The 16,990-nt window shown below is 38.0% G+C and overlaps 1 protein-coding gene across 1 annotated transcript in view; it reads right to left on the reverse strand.

Moving 5' to 3' along the window:
• UTRN (utrophin) overlaps positions 1-16,990 on the reverse strand; it is a 501,770-nt gene that overhangs the window by 358,174 nt on the left and 126,606 nt on the right. Inside the window, exons 22-33 of the mRNA XM_034766878.1 lie at positions 16,607-16,720; positions 15,548-15,703; positions 14,820-14,990; positions 12,498-12,677; positions 11,603-11,737; positions 10,949-11,098; positions 8,809-8,970; positions 8,399-8,527; positions 7,745-7,918; positions 6,930-7,085; positions 4,522-4,692; positions 1,803-1,982 (exon numbers count right to left, since the gene is read on the reverse strand). Of these exons, the coding sequence (XP_034622769.1) occupies positions 1,803-1,982; positions 4,522-4,692; positions 6,930-7,085; positions 7,745-7,918; positions 8,399-8,527; positions 8,809-8,970; positions 10,949-11,098; positions 11,603-11,737; positions 12,498-12,677; positions 14,820-14,990; positions 15,548-15,703; positions 16,607-16,720 (1,878 nt within the window). The remainder of the gene's footprint in view (positions 1-1,802; positions 1,983-4,521; positions 4,693-6,929; positions 7,086-7,744; positions 7,919-8,398; positions 8,528-8,808; positions 8,971-10,948; positions 11,099-11,602; positions 11,738-12,497; positions 12,678-14,819; positions 14,991-15,547; positions 15,704-16,606; positions 16,721-16,990) is intronic.

A 16,990-nucleotide genomic window follows, 5' to 3' on the forward strand; every position in this document is an offset into this window, starting at 1 on the left:
CTATTCAGGACAGCACTTAAATTTAAGCATGTGTTTAAGAGCTGTCCTGAGTAGAGATGGACTTAAGCAGGTTCCTATGTGCTTTCCTGAACTGGAAACAGAAACCACCCTCAAAGTATCAATATATTACACAATAACAAGCTAAGCCACTAGGAGCTGGGGGTGCCACCCACACATTGCATTCAGCCTCCCACAGGGTGCGGAGAAAGCAGTATTTTGTATTGCTCGACAAAGATTGTTGCAAGCTGATTAAGAAGCATCACTGGCAGACTTCATAGGGCGAGCAATCGATCCATCTTTGCTTGTTTCTTTTCTTTACAATGCAATGATGCTAAACTCAAGCAATATAGCAACTTACTTAGAAAAGGTTACATGGAACTATATACCACCCTGGAAGTCATCAAATCAATGATTCATTAACTATGTTGCTATTTATTTGTATTGTGATAGCCCTGAAAGGGCCCCAATCAGAATTGGGAGCACATTGTGGCAAGAGCTGTAGAAAAGCATAAAAGAAAGTCTTTGTCCCAAAAGGCTTGCAGACTAATCTGAGGTGGTCACAGATGAGTATGATCGTAATGAGGACAAAAAAGGATGAGGGAAGGTACCTGAAAGTACCAAAACTAGTTGTGGGGAGGAGTTTAGGGAGAGGGGTAAGCCGGGGGTTGCTTTGTTATTTTGGTTTTATTTTATTCTATTCCATAAAATCAACTATTCCCAACTAATGCCTAAACCATTACAGGATACATGATTTCTTTTAGGTGTCACAATAGAGATGGGTCTTGAGGTGACATTTTGATGAGAAGAGGGTAGTGACCTTCCATCCAGATTAATTCAGGGGAGAGCGCTGCATGTATAAGGAGGGCTGTAGAGGATGGTATGGAGACCGTTATGGGATAAGCTAACAAATGGGTGGACAAGACTGGCATCACTGGTGGATCAGAAGAGGCAGGGAGGTGTCACAATAAGGGACTAGAGAGGACAAGTAGGGCAGAGCAGAGCTACGGTAGACCATGAAAGTAAAGACAAAAAGCTAGAACTTAAGTGGTGGAATAGAAGATGCCAGTGTAGGGCTTTAAAAGGGAAGTAATGAGATCTGCGCAATACGCAAACATGATGATGCTGGCAAGGTGCATTTTGAATGTATTGGAGTGGAGTGGCATGTGAGCTAGGGTGACTAGCAAGAAAGAAGTTGCAGCAGCCAGAAAGAAAAGCCTGAATGTTGAAATAAAGATGTACACCCGATATAACACGAATTCGGATATAACGCAGTAAAGCAGTGCTCCGGAGGGCGGGGGAGGCTGTGCACTCCAACAGATCAAAGCAAGTTCGATATAATGCGGTTTCATCTATAACATGGTAAGATTTTTTGGCTCCCGAGGACATCGTTATATTGGGGTAGAGGTGTACTACTGTTTTTATTCATTATGACTAAGCATCACTTCCAATGTAGTGAGTTAAAAATGACAACTTGTCTGTCTGCCTCACGAATTTATGTAGCTCCATCACTGTAACAAGTAGGGACTAGCAATGTGCATTCTATTCCCAAAGACCTTGTGGGGGCCAACGTCTGAAACACATCGCCTCAAAAGAATTTCCCAGCTTCCTCATTTCATAGATCTTCATAACTTCGCTCTCTCTGTCTGCACAGCAAATGGGCTGCCAAAAATCCATCCCCCACTTCCTTTAAGACAATTTGCACGGTGTAAGCTTTACTGTCAAAGTAGATAGAGGACTCTAAACTGCAAATGTTTCCGGGGGGTGAGAGAACCACACACATGAAATATTTTATTCACATTTACCAACAAGGTGTTGCACCAGTCTTCAGTCCAGGTCCGAACTCGACTCCAGCCTGCATTAAGAACACAGAGCTTCTCCTCCAGGGAAACCTCACTGCCTTCCACCAAGGCCTGGAGTGCTGCACTACTCTCTGTGATGGTGTTCAGATCAGCTTTCCTTCTTTCCAGCTCTCTCAGTACATTCTGAAACAAGAAAAACACTTAATAGCAAACCCACCACCTCCGGTGGATCACAAAAGCAAGGTGGCAGTTAATTTTTTTTTTTTAAATGGTTTATTGCTTTTCACCTAAGAAAGGATACACATTCTGGAGGCCAGTTCCAGAGCTTAACTACTATCCTCGTTAGAACGTTTTTCTTAATATCTAACCTAAAATCTACCTTGCTGCAGATTACGCCCATTTTCTTCTTGTCCTACCTTCAGTGGGCATGGAGAACAACTAAGCATCATCCTCTTGATAACATATTGGAAGACTGGTGTCAGGTGTCCTCCCCCCAGTCTTCTTTTCTCAAGACCAAACACACCCAGATCCTCATAGGTCAGATTTTCTAAACCTTCCCTCATTTTTGTTGCTGTCCTCTGGATTCTCTTCAAGTTGTCCACATCTTTCCTAAAGTGTGGGACCCAGAACTTGACTCAGTACTCCAGTGCCAAGTAGAGTGGGAATTACCTCCCACATCTTACATACAACACTCCTGTTAATACACCCCAGAATGATATTAGCCTTTTTTGCAAATTCATCACATTTTTGGCTCATATTCTAACACACACCCAGATCCTTTTCAGCAGTACTACTCCCTAGCAAGCTATTACACATACTATATTTGTGCATTTGATTTTTCCTTCCAAAGTACTTGGCCCTCATCCTTATGAAGATTTCAACTTGTTGAATTCAGACCAAATTCTCCAATTTGTCAAAGATATTTTGAATGCTAATTCTGTCCTCCAAATTGCTTGCAACCCATCCCAGTTGGTGTCAACTGCAAATTTTATAAGATACTCTCCATTCCATTACCAAGTCACTAATGAAAATATTAAACAGTACTGAACCTCAGACTGACCCTTGTGCGATACCATTAGATTCACTGTCAAACTGGGAGAGTGTATCATTGATGACTACTCTGACTATCGTCTTTTAGCCAGTTGTGCACCCACCTTATAATAATTTCATCTAGAACATATTTCCCTAGTTTGCTTATGAGAATGTCATGTGGGACTGTGTCAAAAGCCTTACTAAAAATCAAGATATCTCACATGTACTGCTTCCCCCATCCACTAGGTCAGTAACACTGTCAAAGAAGGAACTTTGGGTTATAAAGAAATATCCAGCAGGGATTTCTGAAGGCAAATCATCCCAAACCAACCTATTATCTTCTAGGGGCTTACAAATTGAGCGCACCAGTATATTTCCATATATATAATATAACTTTATATAAAATATATAAATAAAATATTATTGCACTTCTCTCACACACTCACACACAGTGTAGTACTTTGAGGCACTCAGCCTTCCTTCAGTTCATTAGGTGAATAATTATTTATTGATTAAATTCTATGTTCTCTAACTACAGCAACAAATAATGAAACACAAATAAGCAATTAAGTTAGAAAAATGTGTTGAGTTAATGGAAAACCTGACTGCTGAATAACTATTGCATCAGATATAACATGACTGTATTCTTGCCAATGCAATACTGCAGTTATGAACAAATCAGGGAACTTCAAATAAATTTCCATGCGTCAGTGTGATGCTATAAATCCTTTAATTTAGAATAAATTGAGCTTGTCAGAAAATTTTTCTCCCTTTGTGGAAAATTTCAATTTATTATTGAAAAACCAAAACCCAAAATTCTTCAGTTTGTCCAACAAAAATCAAAATTTTCCACAGAAAGGAGACCAAAAAAAAAATTCCCTTTCCATTGAAAACCCAATTTTCCACCTAAAACAGTTTTGATGGAAAATTTCTGAACAGACCTGTTGCTATGATAGTAATATTAGTGTGTGCATTGATTAACACCGTATTTATTAAGGATTAAGAACTATGTGGGAGACATTATAAGATAGCTAGACATTATTAAACAGCTAATTCTTAATATCTTAATATTGTACTGGCATTTATACAGAATAAATACGCTCATAATTTAAGACATTTGTGATACCACAGATCTGATTTTGCAGTGGTCAACTCCAGTAAGAACTAAGCATCTAACAGGCTAGAGAACAAATGGATGCCAAATTCTTAGTTATTCCCAGATAGAGTCATTATAGTCTTAATGCAATAAAAATAATAATTAATCTAGGAATTACAATTATGCTTGTCAATTGCAGTTGACAAGCAATTCACTTAAAACAAATTAACTTGATTAAAAAATTAATCACAATTAATCAGTTTAAATTGCACTGTTAAACAATTATAAACATTTTCAAATATATTGATTTAAATTACAACACAGAATAAAAAGTATACACTGCTCACTTTATATTATTTTTATTACAAATATTTGCACTATAAGAAAGAAACAAAAAAGTATTTTTCAATTCACCTCATACAAGTGAATCAATATATTTGAAAATGTAGAAAACATCCAAAAATATTTTAATAAATGGTATTCTATTATTACCAGTGCGATTAAAACTGCAATTGTGATTTTTTTAATGTCCCAATTAACTGTAATTAACTTTTTTAATTGTTCGAAAGCCCTATTATAATATAACTTGCTTACTTTAGCCCAGCCAATTTCTGTATCCAGATCAGCAAGCGAACTCTCTGAAGTAGATTTCTGTACTAATTCAGTCTCTGTAAGGGTTAGCCATTCTGACAAAGAGGCAGTTTCTTTCTTCAATTTGCATGCCAGCTGCAATGCATGTTCCAGGTCTTGTTTCCCTTCAGTCACCTGCAGAAAGAAGCCAGCAATTAAAACTCACTTGAACACATAAAATCATAGACTCAGACTCTAAGGTCAGAAGGGACCATTATGATCATCTAGTCTGACCTCCCGCATGATGCGGGCCACAAAAGCTGACCCACCCACTCCTGGAAGAATTCTCTCCCTTGACTCAGCTGTTGAAGTCCCCAAATCATGATTTAAAGACTTCAAATCGCTGAGAATCCTCCAGCAAGCGACCCCTGCCCCATGCTACGGAGGAAGGCGAAAAACCTCCAGGGCCTCTGCCAATCTACCCTGGGTGAAAATTCCTTCCCGACCCCAAATATGGCGATCAGCTGAACCCCGAGCATGCGGGCAAGATTCTCTAGCCAGACCCTCTGGAAAAAGTTCTCTGTAGTAACTTTTAATATTCCATCATTGACACTAATTACCAGCGATGGCACGTTATTGACTTATTGACTAAAATCACTTTATCCCATCAAACCATCCCCTCCATAAACTTATCAAGCTTAATCTTAAAGCCAGAGAGGTCTTTCGCCCTCACTGTTTCCCTCAGAAGGCTGTTCCAAAACTTCACCCCTCTGATGGTTAGAAACTGTCGTCTAATTTCAAGCCTAAACTTCCCCACGGCCAGTTTATATCCATTTGTTCTCGTGTCCACATTAGTACTGAGCTGAAAGAATTCCTCTCCCTCCCTGGTATTTATCCCTCTGATATATTTAAAGAGAGCAATCATATTCCCCCTCAGCCTTCTTTTGGTTAAGGTAAACAAACCGAGCTCCTCGAGTCTCCTTTCTACGACAGATTTTCCATTCCTCGGATCATCCTAATGGCCCTTCTTTGTACCCGTTCCAGTTTGATTTCATCCTTTTTAAACATGGGACTCCAGAACTGCACACAGTACTCCAAATGAGGTCTCACCAGTGCCTTGTATAACAGAACCAGCACCTCCTTATCCCTACTAGAAATACCTCGCCTAATGCATCCCAAGACCGCATTAGCTTTTTTCACGGCCACGTCACATTGCCGACTAAGTCATCCTGCGATCAACCAGGACTCCGAGGTCCTTCTCCTCTTCCGTTACTTCCAACCGATGCATCCCCAGCTTATAACTAACATTCTTGTTAGTCATCCCTAAATGCATAACCTGGCACTTCTCACTATTAAATTTCATCCTATAAAGTTGTCTTGTATTACAAAGTGCCCTGAAAAGAATATGAAGTTCTTTAAACAACTGTTACATCTTACTAGAAAGAACAAAATAACCAATTTCCTCTCGCTAACTGATCAACAGTTGAAACTACATAATACACTTACAAAAAGATCAGAATAAAGAAATGGGCATGTCACTTCTTTATAGCTACTAACTGACAAATGTAACCACTGACTAGGTGATCACTAACAGACTGAAGCTTAAAGCTAAATGAACTCCAATGTAATAGGTTTCAGTGGTAGCCGTGTTAGTCTGTATCAGCAAAAAAAAACAAGGAGTCCTTGTGGCATCTTAGAGGCTAACAAATTTATTCAGGCATAAGCTTTCATGATCCTGCAACTGATTATGAATGGGTGCAGCAGTTTGCCTGCACACTGTCAGTTCATAGACTCGTAGACTTTAAGGCCAGAAGGGACCATCATGATCATCTAATCTGATCTCCAGCACACTGCAGGCCACAAAACCTTGCCCACCCACTCCGATCAGATCCATAACATCTGGCTGAGTTACTGAATTCCTCAAATCATGTTTTAAAGATTTCAAGTTACATAGAATCTGCCATTTACACTAGTTTAAACCTGCAAGTGACCCATGCCCCGAGCTCCAGAGGAAGGCAAAAAAAAAAAAAAATTAAACAGATCTCTGACAATCTGACCTGGGGGGAAATTCCTTCCTGACCCCAAATATAATGGTCGGTTGGAACCTGGTAGGTTTTCAATTTCTCTGACCATCCTAGTAGCCCTTCTCTGCATTTGTGCAGTTTGAATTCATCTTTCTTAAACATGGGAGACCAGAACTGGACACAGTATTCCAGATGAAGTCTCACCAGTGCCTTGTACAATGGTACTAAGACTTCCCTGTCTACTGAAAAACACCTTGCCTGATGCAGCCTAGGATTGCATTAGCCAGTTGCAAGACCTTAATTTGAAACTCTGAAATAAAAACTACCACTGCTCCTACATGAGTATTTAAGAAAAGGCAGAAGATATATGCCCTAGATTATATGGTATATATTTGTCACTCTTCTTACCTGTGCACCCAGATCATTATAAAGAAATTTTAGTGCTGTGAGATGTTCATCCATTCCTTTGGGATTGTCTGTTTGCTGTTTCTGTACAATTTGCCTTCCTGTCTTGATTACAGTCTCCACCTCAAGCTTCACTTCACTTAGAGTTTTATACAGTTTCTGAAATCAGAGAAAAATACATTTTAGCTACATTTTAGATTTTGTAGGTAACTGTTCCCTGGGATTGTTAAGAACTTGGACATCACAATGCACATAAATGCTGTGTATCATCTTCTTCATGTCAAGTAGTAAGAAGCAAAATGTTTGATCACAGATCAATTCTCAAATTTCAGATGATCCATTTTCTGCTTTATTATTAAACCTAATATTCATAAAATTTACTCAATTTCATAATTTATTGTATATCACCATCGAAGGAGTTAGCAAAGATTTCCGATGATCCATGCTCTTTTTTACATAAGATATTAGAATTAAGCTAAAATGAATACTTGTCTCTAAAGTGCATGTTGCCTCCAGAACATGAGCAACAGCCAGGGTGGGGAATTTTGATAAGTGTTGTACCACTTATATCCTGTAATTAACAGTGCATTACCCTTATGACTACATATTTTCCACTCAAAAGTATTACAACTTTTATCCAAGCCTTTACCTAGTAACAGTTCTGTTTGTATACTGTGGCAAGTTATACTAGCATTTACTTTAATCAGGATACAGAACTAAGCAAAAAATCCTAAGCACGTCATTTTAGAGAAAGAGAATGTTATATATGGGTTAAAAATAAAGATTTGGAAAAAAATCCACCAATAAAAGTGCTTTACCATACACTTGTCCAAGTGACCCTGGATTACATCGGGGTCAGTATCCTTCACATCCAAAACATGGAGTTCTGCCTTTACACTATCCAGTACCCGCTTACAGTCCAACATGCGCTGCTCAAAATTGGCTGGTTTCTGGAAAAGTTGATACTTTGTGGATACCTCCCGGAGTTTCCTCTGTTTATAAGAGCACCAAAAAGGATCATTTTACATTAATATCTGAGGTTTGAAACAATGTTTAAAGCTTCTCCCTTCAGATTCCATTTCATTTTTCTTTTATCATAATTAAACAATGCATTGCATGAGTATGCCATTTTCTGAGTACAATTTAACATTACATTATCCATCCTAAATTATCTTTCTTCTGCAGCACAACTGACCTCAGACTCTACCACACATACTTCCAAAGTAACCATTCCAATTAAAAGGAAAAAAATCCCTTCTGGCTCTGTGCATTCCAGTCTATGAAACTTAAGGAATTAACTTATTTGTTAACTCCTTCCCCTGGTTCTTTCAACTCCCCATTTAGACCATGTACATGCATCCACCATTTATTTTTATAACCTGGTTGATTGCACAAAGCGATTTGCAGGTGGACAAAAGTGGTTTACAACTGGACGCTGACTGAGCCTAAATTCATGGCTGGGATTTCTTTACCTGCAGGGCATCCAGCTGAGTTCCGCCACGAGGGGACCTGCATTCAGCGGAAGCTGCTGACAGTGACCGTGCATTTTTCTTGAGCTCCTCCAAGGTGGATTCATGAACTGTGATTTCTGCTTGAATTTTCTGCCAATATGTAAAAGCATGGGGGAGATAAAGGATACTAAACCCTTAGGGTATGTCAGATATCAAACTATATATCCACTCTGAAAAGTGTATCATAAATACTATGAAGTCGATGCTGACTTTGATGACTGCTTGCTAGGTTGAATGCCATTATGTCCATTACAGCGGCTATTCTAATGCATCCTTCCCACACAAACAGAATATGCTACTCCAAGGAGTAATCTATCATCATCATCATACATCAGAAAATCTTATGCAGTGAAAAAGCTCTGCTAGAATACCTGGGCTTCCTGTGGCATCTGGAAGGCATCTATTCTATCAGTCAAGTATGAGGCCAACTGTCTATCCAGCTCTGCTAAGTTTTCCTGCAAGACCTGCAGCATGTGGTCATTTTCCCGCATGGCCTGAAGCTGCTGTTCCAAGGCAATCTGCCTGCTCACTGCCTAAAGGGGAGAGAAGTATAAAGAGGAGATGTTCTGCACCAATATTTTTAAGCTTTGACTCAGAATATGAAAAATAAATTCACACACAAAATAGTCATGAAAAGGAACTCTACATAGCATTACCTTCTGAAACCTGGTGTGCGATTTATACCGCTAAATTGATGATAAACAAAAAGAGTAACACAGAAGGGAAACTCATGTTAGGTCTGAGTTATTGAGTTATTTTTTAATCATCAGTAAACAGAAGCAAAGTAGTTTCATACAGCTGTGTTTCATGAATTGGATAGTACAGGATTTGGGGAAGTTTGTAACATGCATCAAAAAACATTTCTCCTTGACTAGTATACAAACATATTTCCTTTGTGAATAATAAACTCTCTTCCCAATTCTTTTTCCATCTGATCAAGAACAAAAAGGGAATGTTACCTGTAGAATCACTCCTCACAAACGAATGGCAGTGCTGGTTCCCCTACCACCAGCATACATGCACACAAGAAAGAAACACCTACCTAACTTCCAAATGACCACACTAGCAAGTATCGTCAATGCAACTACCAGGAAAGAGGGTTATTTGGAAACCAATTACCAAAGTGAAAAAAAAAAAAAAAATCTAAGAATAATATTGACATATTAAAAAAAAAATAGCACATCCCCACACACCGTTCCAAGATTGGGCAGCCAATTATCCAAATACACTGGATATAGACTATGCTTCTCTGTCCTCAACCCAGGCTCCTATTTGAAGGGTATCTGATTATGATGAGTAAATTTAATAACCGGAGATGCAGCTACCATTTCACTGTCAATTATATCTATATCACATATTTCAAGACTAGAAGGGACCATTGCGATCATCTAGTCTGTTCTCCTCTATAACACAGGCCTTCACCAACATAATTCCTATAAGCATATATTTTAGAAAAGCATCCATTCTTGATTTAAAAATTGCCAGTGAAGGAGAATCTACCACAACACTCGGCAAATTGTCCCAATAGTTAATTACCTTCATTGTTAAAAATTTACACCTTATCCAGTCTGAATTTATCTAGCTTCAACTTTCAGCCATTGGCTTGTTTTATACCTTTCTCTGCAATACTGAAGAGCCAATATTATCAAATATTAGTTCCCCAGGTAGATACTTTTAGGTAACCAAGTCACCCCTTAACCTTCTCTTTGATAAAGAGATTGAGCTCCTTACTATAAGGCATGTTTTCTAACCCTTTAGTTAACCTCATGGCTCTTCTCCAACTTACCAACATCATTTTTGAATTGTGGACACAAGAACTGGACACATTATTCAAGCAGTGGTCACACTAGTGCAAAATACAGAGATAAAATAACCTCTCTACTCCTACTCAACAGTCACCTGTTTACGCATCCAAAAACTGCATTAGCTCTTTTGGTAACATGTCAAAAGACAAGGAGAAGAAAAAGAGACTCCGACTTTAAGATCAGTCTGACCTCCTGCAATGGCTTCCTCACATACTTTATTTCAGTTTGACTTTGTTTTAATCATATTCGAGAATAAAAATGGCAACCATTCATGTTCTTTCAGTGTTAAGGAAAATGTGCATTGTAGTGCCAGAAGCATCTCTCTTTTGCTAGAATATAGGATAGTGAAGAGGAAAATTAATCTGGAGTACTGGGATGAACTCCATTTCAAAGAGCATTTTAAGTTTTGAGGATGAAATATCTTCCATTTTGTCACAACTATTTGGAAAATGAGGTAGCTTTTCCAAATAATAATGAATTAATAGAAACATAAATTATCTTGTATCTGGGTCTTATGGCGATTTTCTAAATCAAGTATTCCTGACTCCATTGTGAACACTTTTCTGTATTATTGCCTTTCAGTCTTGTGTCCATGATTTGAATGGCCTAACCATAATAATTTTAGCTTTTGTTCAAACGCATTTGAGTGCACTAAGCTGACTGTGACACTTAAAGGCTTCCTCCCACCACGCCCCCAAATTCTTACCAAGTGACTCAATTCTTCATAGCGGGCATTGAAAGCCTCCAATTTTTCACTGATGATGTCATCAAGAATCCCTCCATCAATCAACGTCTGACCAAGCTCCCGAATCTGGGTTCGATTATCAGCTGGATGACGCAGGACAGATTCCAGGGACTAAACAATGGAGAAAAACAATTGTTAGGAGCAGAATTCTGCTTTGTTTTTAGAATTCAAATTTTGATTGTATGCACAGCACTTTTTATACTCCAAATGTCCTCTAACAGAATGAGTTAGGTACTGCTAGTGCAGTGACTGTAGAGGGCAAGTTCAACAATCATTTTTTCAACAGGTAAGTCACAGCACTTATTTTCTATTCACAACTATTCCAAAATGAAGGCTACTGGGAAGACTTAGCAATTTATAGGGGGCAGAAAATAACATGCAACTGTATCTCTAAATGATACAAAGTACAATAAAATTACCAGGAAGGCTAAAGTTTTTCTTTTCACTGGTTATCTTTACAATTATCTATACTGTAGATTTAAATAAATGATATATTCATTTGACATAGGAAATGAAAAGTTCAAAATAAATTTTTTTGTCTTCAACTGAGGTTTATTTAGACATTTCTTAACAGAGCTATATGAAAAGTCACCAACCCAATAGGATGACTAATACCTCAAGAGCTTCATTGACAGCATTCAATTTATCAGGCAGATTTTCTGTGCTTTGTACCCTTTCCTCCAAAGAGTTTAGCCAAGCGGTTTCTAGGTCCAGATACTGAAGCAGCTCAACCCAACAGGACCATACCTCCTAAAGGTAATAGGAAAACTGAAATTAGCCTGAAGAGCATTTATTCAGATGCCTATGAGTGTTCTAAGTGTGAACAGATTTGCTTACGACACTTAGAACAATGAGCACTATTATTCATAAATGCAACAAAATTCAGACACACATTACAGGTTCTGTAGGTTAGGTTCTGGAGTTGGATTTTTATTTTTTTAATTGGCTCCTGGACACACAAGAATATTTAAAAAAAAAAGTGTTTCATAATGTAAAGAATCTAGATATCTGCAAATCACGTAATGCAACATATGAAATTTACCTGCAGAATTACTATATACACTCAGATTATCACACCATACAACTCATCTTTCCTTTGTAAAAATGACCACATTTACGCCTATCCCACACAAACCTATACTTATTTCAGTTTTATTATTAGAGTTACATGAAAAAGGATAAATAATAGTGTTGCTCTGGAGATTCTTTTTGCCATTTTGGAAACAGTGGCGATAGATAACAGAGCTGTGTGACAGCACTCCTTGGCTAGAGAAATGTTTATTGTAATACAATCTGTGGGCCTAGTTACTGGACAGAGTATAAAAGCAAAACTAGGTGGTTCCGTGTGGATTCCAGTAACCTACCCCTGAAGAAGAAAAGCGACAGCAAACTCTCTGTACACAAAGGATATTGGATTTAATGATGAAACCTCACATTTTAAGTGTCCATCACCATCTTTTTCTTGTGCCTTTTTCCTGAGTTTTATTAATTTGAGAGCTATGAATCATACCTCTAAAGTGTGGCATTTCCCCCGGATCCGATTACACAGTAGTTGGTAGTTCTCCAACACAACGTTAAGTTCGGATGTCAAGTGCTGACCACCAGATGGCACTTTTGCAGCTAACACCTTGATATTGTCTTTCAAAATCTTCACGCGCACTTCTTTCTGCAACACATCCTCTTTCGCTCTCTAGTCAAAAAGATGTATTACTTGATCAGCCTCTGTTTAACTCAGTGTTCCCCACTAATAGTTAACATAAAACAAACCAAAACAATTTAATCTGATAACTAACCATTAAACATTAGAATAATTATAGGCTTAAAAGGCTCATCCTTATATTGCTATGCTTACATATGAATGGACCAAATTCTGACTTGTACACATTTTGACTGAGGGCCATGCGTCTGTGTGTGTTTGTGCATATTTTACATACACACACCGATGGTAAACAAATACACACAGAATGGTCTATTGAGAGAGTAGGGAGCTTCCCAAGACTTCTGAGCAGTGGAAGATTAAGACATATGCTGTTGATATGTGGATCTGAATCTTGGCTGGCAGAACTTAATTCCAACAGAACTTAGACCCCAAAAGACCCAGGGGCAATAAGGGATATGAGAGAGAAGCACAAAGTGAAGTCAGTGGAGATACAGATGGGAAATGGATTGTTGGCCCAAGCTATCTTATATTACGTCTTGTGCTGAATTTATCACACTGCAATATTATGCATCAGAAGACACCACATAATGCAAGCAGAGTAGCATGCTAAATAGAAGTTAAGTGGCAGCAAAGGGCAGCACACACATCAAGCCAAGGACTGAGGCAGTTTGGTCCATAAGAGAATGACAACATGAAGTGACAGCCTCCTTACCAGAAAAGATATTATCCCGCTGGGTCAGAAAAGGTAGAGATAGGTTAGACACTACAAAAATATGCTGCCCTTGGGGTCCTTTTCTCATCTTTCTCTGTAGGCCCTCACCTCCCCAGTTTGGACTATATGCACACGGTTCTATTCATGAATTCTTTTAGGATGGGATTTTCAAAAGTGCTCATCATTGGTTTAATTCTTCTCCCACTGAAGGCAATGGGAGTTTTACTATCAATTTCAATGACAATGGAATTAGGCTTTTGAAAATCCTTGAAAAGATAGAGATTTCTTTTCCTTTCAAATATTAAATTCAATCCCAAAATAATACTTCATCTCTAACTAAACTCTTCTATTTTTGATAAAGGGTATCTGCTGAAACTATGGTTAACCATCTAGATTACTACAATGTCCTTATCACATTAAGTAGTATAGGGTATGAATCTGGACTAAACCGACACAGACTGCACTCAGATTTCTCAGATATTTATTCTACTGAAAAAGATGTGAGGAGGTCCTCTGGCCTGTGTTATTCAGGATGTCAGATTAGAAGATCATTATAGTCTCTCGTGGCCTTGACATCTATGAAAAGCCCTTGCTGAAAACTGCTTCACAAAGACCCCTTGAGAAGAGCAATTTACAACTCTGAATCTAGATTTGTCAGTATAGTAGAAAGTAAAAGTAGACCCTATATTTAGTATTCCACTGGTTAGCCTGGGTCCATAATTGTTTTAATCCAGACAAAAATGCTCTTGTCAGTTCTGTACCTTCACCAAAAAGATTAGATCATATAGCCATCTGTTGGCTCAATTATCTATATTCAACTAGAATAGATATTTTAAATTTGGGACTACAGGCCTGAAAGTTGAAAGGAGCAGGGACAGGGCTGCTTTTAGAACGATTAAAGTCACAAATTTGTCTTGGTTCCAAAATACAAAGCAAATTTGTTTCAATTTTTTTCCCCCACATGGAGACACTATATTTATTCAAGGACATATAGGACTTTGACCCAATTGCTGTAAGCGGATGGATCAGTTTCTAGAATTGCTAATTTACTAAGGATAATACCACATTTTCTCCCCCGCCCCCCTCAATTTTCGGCTCCCGCAATAAATTTCTATTGTTCTCACTTTTCACATCTTTCCTTCTCCCCACCCCTACCCCAAACCCACTTTCCTACAGACACCAACCCTGCTTGTCGGTCAGGGTGGGTAGCCTTTTGTTATGGAACTCTTGCTGCTCTTTGCCCAATGAGAAAATCTGCTTATTCAGTCTGTGCTTTAAAAATTAAAATTCCATAAAGTGTAGTTGAAGAATAGCACTAATCTTATCATGAGCAGGACTCCCTTCCATGTAAGAAATCATCATATCAAACTCAAGGTAAGCCCCCAGACAAAAAGTGTTAAGTGTTGTGTTTTATTTGTTTGTGCATAACCAGGTCTTTGTAATGATCTAGTATTTCTGACCTTCATTTCCTCTACAGCATTCTCTAGTTCTTCTGGAGATTTGTACTCAAAATCTCTCTCCAAGTACTCCTCTTCAGCCTGCGTCATCCATTCTTGCATCTCTGCCAAATCCTTCTTCAAGTTTACAGTTTTTTCCTGACTTTCAGACAACCGATTTTTCTGACTAACAATCTAGAAATGCCAACAAGAAAAGTTAAGGTGGTTTCACTATTTGAAGTTGCTCACATCATTTGAAAAGCATTTTAACATAGGCTCAAAGTCAAGTGCAGCTAATTAAATGCCCTCAACCAAAACATTTTTTACAGTTCTCTTTTTAGATAGAAAGATTCAGAATGAATAAAATGAAACACATGAGCTGGTAAAAGAATTATTCTTGATCAGTCATCTTTTCTTTTGCTTTACCATTGTATCAACAACTTTTTGAAATTATAAACATTTAAAAATTAGAAACAGACATTTACCTCAAAAAGTACAGTGCCAAAGTAAAGCATTGATTCCTTGAACAAGCTCATCATACCATTTTTTCCTAACAAGCTACAATATCTTAAAACTACAAATTTCCTTTTTAAACAGATTTTATAAATGGGTTACATCTAAAGGCTTGACTATTCTATTGTTACACTACTACCCATCTAGCCCATTAATACCCATAGAGTGAAAAAGCAATTAACTATTAACAGTACCAGATAAGATAAAACAAATAAGTAGTAATGCTATCAGTTACTGACCTGTTTGCTCAGTTTCTCCCATTGTGCCTGGCAGTCTAATAGCCTAGATTTTATCCAGGTATCAACTCCTACAACAGGCTGGCTTCTTAAAGTGGACTCTACTTCTTTCATCTCTTTCAAAGACAGCTCAGTCTTTTCCATTTCATTAACAAACATCTGAACATGTATCAGAAAAAGAACATGTTAATCTCTATTATGGGAGTACACTACTTATGCGTTCATTTTTGTAAGACATCTGTGTGATATGCATTCTTGTCACTTTAATTTTCCCAAATACATTTGTATTAAGGCAACGAGACACCAAAATGATATATGGATAGGATTGATATTTAGTCAGCAGAGTGTGTACCAAACTAATGTGGCTAAGGCATAATATACACAACATAACTATAGCACACCTGACTCAGTCATTACATCATTCAAATTAATATTCCAAAAATGTCAAATGCCTATATTATCCCCTTGGAATGCCATGGGTTTGAAGAGGATGCACAAGTCTTTTGGACATTTCTAAATTTCCAGCAACCAGGGAAAGACAACAACAAACTGACTACATTTCAGGGTTTATTCACATGCTCTCAGCCAAAATTCATAACCATTGGGGGATAACACTACAAGCCACTGATTGGGAAGAAAGGATGAGTAATTTCAGAACTGGGGAGTTGGGAGATTTGAATGTGATTCTTGACTCTGCGCAGGACTTCCTTTATTACCAAGGAAAGTAACTTTTTCCTCTGTCCCAGTTCCCTCATCCATAAAATGTAGGAAACACTTACCTATGTATCATGGCAGTTGTGAAGCTAAATTATACTAGAAATTTGTAAGCATGCTAGGAGGTTTGGAAGAAGCTCTCTGAACTGCAATGTATTATTAGGGTCAAATGGATTGAAGGGCTAATTGAAAAATACTACCTGGACAAAAAAAGATGAAGACAAAGGGAAAGAATTTTTTGGCATGCTTTACTGTATGTGTCACACACTCCGTTTAATAATAGCAGCAAAATAATAAAGATGAGAAAAACCACTATTGCAGAAGATTCCTTATATCAGCAGAACTCACTGTGCATTGGTCAAGCTGTCTTTTAAGCCCTTCAGAATCTTCTTGGATAGCCTGTTCTTTCATTAAGAAGTCCTTCACACCATCCATCCACTTCTGAATGATTTTTGAATCAGCCTGAATTGAACACAGTAACTCCATAATGAACAGCCAATAACTACAGCATTTCAACAGTTATCAGTAACAAGGGAGGACAATTTTAAAAGCTGCTAGCATGGCTTCAATTTCTGTTCTGTTTGAGAGATTTGTTTCTCACCCTCAGACTTATATGAATGATTGTAAAGTATTACATGCAAGTAACAGAACTTCTAAATACAGACTGCACTGTTCCTGGCCACTAAACAGGTGCACGGAGGAAGGGGGTGAGTATAGGGTTAAGGGGTTTCT

The sequence above is a fragment of the Trachemys scripta genome, chromosome 3 (assembly GCF_013100865.1).
Source record: "Trachemys scripta elegans isolate TJP31775 chromosome 3, CAS_Tse_1.0, whole genome shotgun sequence".
Classification (NCBI taxonomy): Eukaryota; Metazoa; Chordata; order Testudines; family Emydidae; genus Trachemys; species Trachemys scripta.